Below are 6978 nucleotides of genomic sequence, written 5' to 3' on the forward strand. Positions count from 1 at the left end.
CATGAAGCTCAAAGCTCAGCTTGTCATCAATTACAGTGCCAAGATATTTGGTATGGGATTGCCCAAAGGTACATGTCTTCTGGCAGCAAACTGTACAGACCATCTCCACCTTGATAAACAGAAATATCTTGATGGATATTCAGCTCCTTAATGGCTCCTCAGAAGCAGAGTTTATCAAGGAATCCTGACTGAAACTTAGATTGAGGATATCCACCTGCGTCAACAGAGAACAAAGGAAGTCAAAGGCATGATGGGTATGTGTATGGCACCTTGGCATGGCATCCTTGTTGTGAGGTCTGCTTCAGGTAAGTCAACAAACAATAAGTAAAGAAATCAATAGATCCTGGAACGCCTTGCTATGTGCATTTTGACTTTCTTTCACTGCAACCTCATATTTAGCTGACCACAGGAGCTTTAGCTGTCTTTGCACTGACATATAGAACAGCTGTAGCTCGTTGTGTTAAGACAGAAGGTACCTAGAAACCGAAATGAACTGATAAACATCAGTTAAACTGGTTTGACAGCTCACAGTGTTAGTGTTGAGGTTTGATTAGGTGCTGCCCTGCAACTTTTCTGTATATTACTCCTTGTCATTTCCTTTCCATGGGGAAATGTCCTGCCCACCTGTTGCTGTGGTTCTGCAGCACTGCCGCATATAAGCTGTGGAGTTTCTGCCTCGAAACACCGGAAAGCTACCACCTCCATCCAACATGCAGCTGCTGCTTTCTCTCTGTCTGACCTGGGCTCTGCTCCCTACAGGTAACCCAATGCTTCTGGGCATCAAATTTGTCTGATACTTACACACACTCTTTTGCATCAGACAGAAACATACTACAGAATGTTTTTTTCCCCCTTTTTATTCAATATATTGAAGGTTTTTGAAATATCAGATTTCTTTTTTAAAGCGGGAGACTTGCAGAGTTTTTTCTATCCTTCAGCTTATTTATCTGCATCCTGTATTGGCAAGTGAAGTTCACTGTTCTCTACATTTGAAATGTATACTAACCACAAAAGTTGTGTTAAACTCAGTAGAAAGTAATGTTTCTAAATGTGCAGAGTGATCAAGTCCCCACAGGGCTAAAACAATGAATTGATTAATTGACTGAAAATGGTTCAAGGATTTTGATTATTAATTAATTGTAAATTGACAAAACAAGCAAACAGAAGCTGTTACCAACATGAGGTGGGCATGCACAGTTTTTAAAATGTTAATCACTAGCAGCCCTACTGATTGTTTGATCACATAAATGTAAGAGATCTGAAGAATTATGAATAAATTATAAATTACAGATGGAAAATTGATGATTTTGCTGGTTTTTTTCACATGTGGGCCGCTGCGGTCATGCTACCGAGCAGGTGAAAATAGCATGGTATTGCAACAGGAGGGGCAATTTAAGTCCCTAGGGTTATGTAGATACTATAAATTCAATAGTATAATGATATATTACATAGAGTAAATGTTATGGTGCAACAAAACAGTAAAGCAGTCTGCAGTGGACAATGTACAGTAGATACAGACAGTAGGGAAGAAAGACAACACAGTCTATATATGTACATGTTATATACATACTACCTTGGTGAAAACCTAAACAAATTTAAATAGTGCATACTGTGTATAAATATGTATTTGATGAGAGTGACTTAACATAGTCACTCTTTGTGACAAAGAGAAAAAGAATAAGGTTTTGTAAATCTGATCTAACAAACAAACTTGTCGAAGAAAATTGTTCCAAATGTCATCTTGCTGCTCTGACCTCTGACCTCCCTATTGTGCACTGTGTTTTCTAGCTTTGCCATCCCTGATTCTGTCTGTATAGATAGATTGATAGATAGATATTACTTTATTGATCCCCGAGCGGAAATTCAAATATAAGATATATGAGAAATAATATAATATAAGATATAAGAGAATAACATAAATAAAAGTAATGAACTGGATGCCATAAAATTAATTTGTTCACTTTTCAGCTGAGCTGCTGCGCTGTCATGAGTGTGCCAATGAAGGATGTGCCAACATAACCTCAACTGAGTGTCCTGCCACGAGTCCAATCTGCAGAACTATCACTTCATGTTGGTGCCAGCTATTCATAGCAGTTCTAATGTTTTTACATCATCCATACTGTTGTATTCAGTCACATTGTCTGTAATTGTGAAATATTACATCAATTAAATTATGGATCTTCTTTCCTGCCAGTGACGACCAGTGGTTCAAACCTCGTACTGACAGTGAATAAAAACTGTTCAACACTGCTGAACTGCATCACTCCTCTCACCATTGAGACCGAATGGTCTGTGAACCGAGGTTTCTCACGGAGCTCTCACACTCAGATCTGCTGTGCTACTGACAACTGCAACTTCCAGACACTGGCTGGTAAGTACTGCTGCTTTGATCAAGGGGCACTAAACAGTCTTGCATCTCCCAGCCCAGAGCTACTGTAGCTACAGTGTGTCTCATATTAACCCAGGACTTGGGTTACCACGAAGCGAGATTAGCGGGTTAGCCAGCTATCTTTGAGCTTAACTCAAATTTTCTGGTATCACAAAGGTGACTCACTTTTAACCCGGGTCAATCACAATGCACAGCATCATAGGTTACCTGCTCTGGAGCAGGTAAACTTCAGAGGATCAGATCAAAACCAGCAGTAAAAGAAGTAAAAAAGTAAAAAAGAAGAATATACATTACATTACAGAATCATTTTATTATTCCAGGCTTCCATTTCCACTCTGGTTTTAAAACAGAGCTTCTAACAAACAGAGGGATAGTTTATGACACTAAATACAAAATGATGATTTTAAGCTGCTGCTGATATTTAATTCTGCAAAGTTTCTTTCATTCCCAGAGTGATTGCTGACAGTGTAGAAAAACTGGAAATAAAAACTAAACCCTCTGCTGTCTTTTATTGGAAAATTAATCCACACACTCTTAATTAGCTCCCATGATTATAAATGCAACATTTCAGTTGGATAAACCTCAGCGGGCATGAAATACTTTTCTCCTGTCTTCTTTGGCAGCCAAAACAGTCTACATTACTTTTTATATGAATCACATATTCAGAATTTGTTCATCATCCAAAAAAACAAAAACAAAACAACTCATTTTATACTTCAGACATAGTAATTCACACGCTCAGGCTATTTTAAGCCTAAAAGCTAAGTTTCAATGCTAAAGTGACAATAAGTACAGTAGATAATAGTCAGTTAAACCTGAAGATTGGTGTGAAAGATTAATTTGTGCATGTACTCAACACCCCTTGTTCATGCAAGCCTGTCTCCATCTCCATTTTCTTTTCTTACATGTGCCCAGTTCCCAATATTTTGACCAATGGGAAGGTGTGTCCTTCCTGTGCAAGCTCAGCAGACAGCATGGCAGGAACCTGCAACAGCACTCTGTCCTGTATGGGAGCTGAGGACAGCTGCTTCAACGGCACCAGTGAGTCCCTGCAGTGACAGTGATGTGAATGGTCTGGAGGTAGAGAGGCTATAGATGTTCATGTTAGCAGAGCGATGCTTGTTGATAAATTACATTTCATATACAGTAAAAGCAAATTAGTCTGCTTCGCACTTGAGCTGAGTGTGCATCATTTATGATCACTGCACTGACAGAATGAATGAATCTTTACAACTCTGTTATTGTTTTACACAGTGGTTATCAACCATACAAAGTCTAAATGAATTTTAAAAATGTTACCAATTCACTTCTTTCATGAAAGTCACAATGACATGACAAGTAAAACTGACGAACTGAAAACATCAAGCTCATCAGATACACGCTATCAGTAGTTCTCAAACTTTTTTCTGTCATGGCCCCCTTGAACCCGAAACAAATCTCACTCCCTGACATGTAACTTGATTGCATTTTTATCAACTGGTAACAATACTGGGGAGGGTAGTAATAAAGGAATCAAGTTCAGAATGGTAATGAAATATTATTCAATATTTGACTGCATGTTTCTTCTCGTGTTTTTCATTAATTTCTGTGAAAATGAAGTGCAAGTTAAACCGCACTCTTGTTTCTTTATTGTACCCAAATGAATCAGATCAGGATTTTTTCACAGCCCAGATTTTGACTTGACATGGCAGGGAAAGGACAAGTGGAACAAACAACATGAGTGATTGCTTTTTTCACCAAAAGCCTACTCACACCAGCATTAAAACAGTGCCAGAGACTCCAAACTGGAGGAAGCTATCATAGCTTATCAGCTGTGTGTCAGCAGGCACTTTTATTTAACCACTTCTGTCTGGAGTATAAACTGCTCCACAAAGAAGGAATGGTTTACAGACATTTACAGTATGAGACAGGAGTTGAGACAGGTACAGATTCGTCTTTTGAACAGTGAACTTAGATAAGATAATGAGCTAACTAATTCTGAGAACTTTTTTCTTTATTGAATGAAATGATGTACAATCCTGAGAACCAAATGACTATTATATAGTTTATAATATTTTATGACTGATTAGTGCTAGCATGTAACTGGCAGGCTAGCAGTTACCTTGCCAGAAACAGTAGTATCTGTAGTCACCAAGCTATCAGAAACAAATAATTTGCAAAGGTGTGCTAATTAATTCCTCTGCACCACTTTCTGGTGTACCTCAATGCAATGTAGCAATTAATAATGTTGTTAGTTACACCTGTTTTTGACAGGTCAAAACATCTGCAGTGATAAAGCTCTATTCAACTTTGGTTGTACTTCACATTCTCTCAATGGTCATGTGCACCATTCCTGCAATGAAAATATAATGCAATATAGTATCTGCCATGCAGTTTTTTGTAATCTGATGAGCATTCAAACTCAGGGATCTATTACTCGAACTTCTCTCCTCAACGGTATTTGTAGAAGCTTGCCTACACCAACATAGCCCCATACAAACTGAGTATATCCATGCATCATCATGATGCATGGATACACTCAGGTTGACTAACTGTACTTGTTTGCTGAAATCATTCTGTTTCTTATATGTTATATAAGAGTTTTATTCCTTCCTTCCTTTCTTGTGTCCTTCCTCTGCAGGTACATCAAACTCCAGCCAGGTGATAGAGCGCGGCTGTCTAAGCAGAAATCTCTGCACCAACGTGCTCATACGACAGGCTCTGTTTGGTGCAAACTCTCAGGTTGTCTGTCGAGCACCGTGGAGCATCAGGCTCAGCGCCGTGTTGCTGACCTTTGCGCTCACAGCATGTAAAGTTCTTGTTTAGATAAGACACACACAGTTGCAAAAGTATTACCCATTGTTTTCTTCAGAAAATATTTCAGTGTGATGGTACACAGACTAAAATACTAGATGAACACGAAGTGTTTGTGTGAGACTGATAAATTTCATAGCAGTGTAACAATTATTTGTGAAATGGTGACAGGGATCATTGAAAGTACCACCCACATACACAGAGATAAAATCTCGCACATGCACAGCAGCCACACCCAGAACCACAGACAGATGTAATCGTACAGAGATAAAGTCACAGGTATGCAGGCACACAGTAATGCTTACAGAATGGAACAGTGATAACACGTGTTGTAGGCAACAAACACAAACACAATGATATGAGTACTCACACTGACAGGAACATTTGTACAACACAACGCCTCTGCTGTCAGTCAAATCAACATGACATTAAAACACACACACACACAGAGTTCATTTTCAATGTGCAGCTGAGCAGGGTAGTTTTTATTGTTTTAGACAATAGTTGTGAGACAACTGATGTGTAAATGACCCTAGAGAGCACTAATATGACCACTTCAATACCCATAATACTCAATACACTGTGTATTATTGTTTTAATAAAATTAGACTGTCACCCGTTTTGTTTCCAAAGTTTTCTTCTTGTTAGCCAATAAGCTCTTTATCTGCCTCTGGCCATATATGAGGTCCACAGCTTCAAGATCAAAACTCCAGAGAAGACTGATATGACTGTACTGGTAACACACTACATTTGCCCAGTAATTTATCCAATGCTTACATGGCCAGAAACTGAAAAAAACATATGTGGCATAAATTAGGAGTAGGATTGACTGACCCCATGATGACAGATTGAAAGCGGTCTGTCAGATAGGATGTAAACCACATCAGTGCAGCTCCTGGTATGCTCAGACATTTTTCCATGCAGTTGAGTAGGATGGAATGACTGACAGTGTCGAAGGCTGCACTTAGGTCACTCAACAACAGAGACTGTGTGGTTGAGTCTCACAGCTCTCATTAACTTCCCATACAAAACTATAGACAGCCAGCAAACAATCTCACATCAAGCTACTTAACAGCAGTAGAGGGAAGAAAGGTAAACTCACTGTATCTCACACAACTATAATATATACCGGACCAGTTCTAGGTTTGAAGGAGCAGTTGGGATTAATAAAATTACTAAAAAATATTAAACACATATACATAACACAACTCATACAATTATTTGCAGTAAATTATGATAAGTTTCGCTTAACCCCTTTTGTTCCTTACCTTGTTTAGAATGAGTTAAAATATCTGTTTCAATGTTGTCAAATTAGTTTTGTCAACTGTATTTTCATTTAAGTTAAGACCAGTCTGTATTTTCTTTGTTTAACAACTTTCATTTATTAGGTTTAAGCCTATGTATTTAAGCTGTTTTCTTTCAAGTTAGCTCGTTCTGAGTTTCATGTGAACAGGTAAGAATCTTTTTAAAGTCCTTGTGTCATGTAATATATCCCATTAAATTTGCCCTTTTTCAGGAAAAAAATGAACATAAGACACACTTTTCAATTAAAACACTATTCAATTTAAAATACATAAAAAGTAGAACATTGACAGTTTAACACCATTGGGTTACGATGTTGCAGTTTCCAGTTCAGTTCAGTTCAGTAAGCCTATCTCAGTTTGATCGAAGATGAGGGAAAAATCTGGTCCTACCTTAATTGCAGCAAAGCAGTTTTTCAGAAAGTCAAACCGTGACAGCAGGTCCGGACACTGGGATGTCTTTTAATCCTTTGGAATTTCAGTGGTTACGGCTCA

The 6978-nt window shown here is 38.3% G+C and overlaps 1 protein-coding gene across 1 annotated transcript; it reads left to right on the forward strand.

The window, feature by feature from the left end:
- The first annotated feature begins 530 nt into the window (after positions 1-530).
- LOC121884704 (ly6/PLAUR domain-containing protein 8-like) lies at positions 531-5786 on the forward strand. The gene is made up of 5 exons (XM_042393665.1): positions 531-759; positions 1969-2070; positions 2195-2371; positions 3305-3430; positions 5010-5786. The coding sequence occupies exons 1-5, from the start codon at positions 711-713 to the stop codon at positions 5192-5194; spliced, it is 639 nt and encodes a 212-aa protein (XP_042249599.1). The 5' UTR covers positions 531-710; the 3' UTR covers positions 5195-5786.
- Positions 5787-6978: the final 1192 nt, after the last annotated feature.

Source organism: Thunnus maccoyii, chromosome 18, assembly GCF_910596095.1.
Source record: "Thunnus maccoyii chromosome 18, fThuMac1.1, whole genome shotgun sequence".
In the NCBI taxonomy this organism is placed as follows: Eukaryota; Metazoa; Chordata; class Actinopteri; order Scombriformes; family Scombridae; genus Thunnus; species Thunnus maccoyii.

Excerpts from the sequence above, each read along its gene's own strand:
- LOC121884704 (XM_042393665.1), top strand. The coding sequence starts at position 711 with ATGCAGCTGCTGCTTTCTCTCTGTCTGACCTGGGCTCTGCTCCCTACA. Across the intron at positions 2,372-3,304 it reads CAACTTCCAGACACTGGCTG|TTCCCAATATTTTGACCAAT; the intron begins GTAAGTACTGCT and ends ACATGTGCCCAG. Across the intron at positions 3,431-5,009 it reads CAGCTGCTTCAACGGCACCA|GTACATCAAACTCCAGCCAG; the intron begins GTGAGTCCCTGC and ends CTTCCTCTGCAG.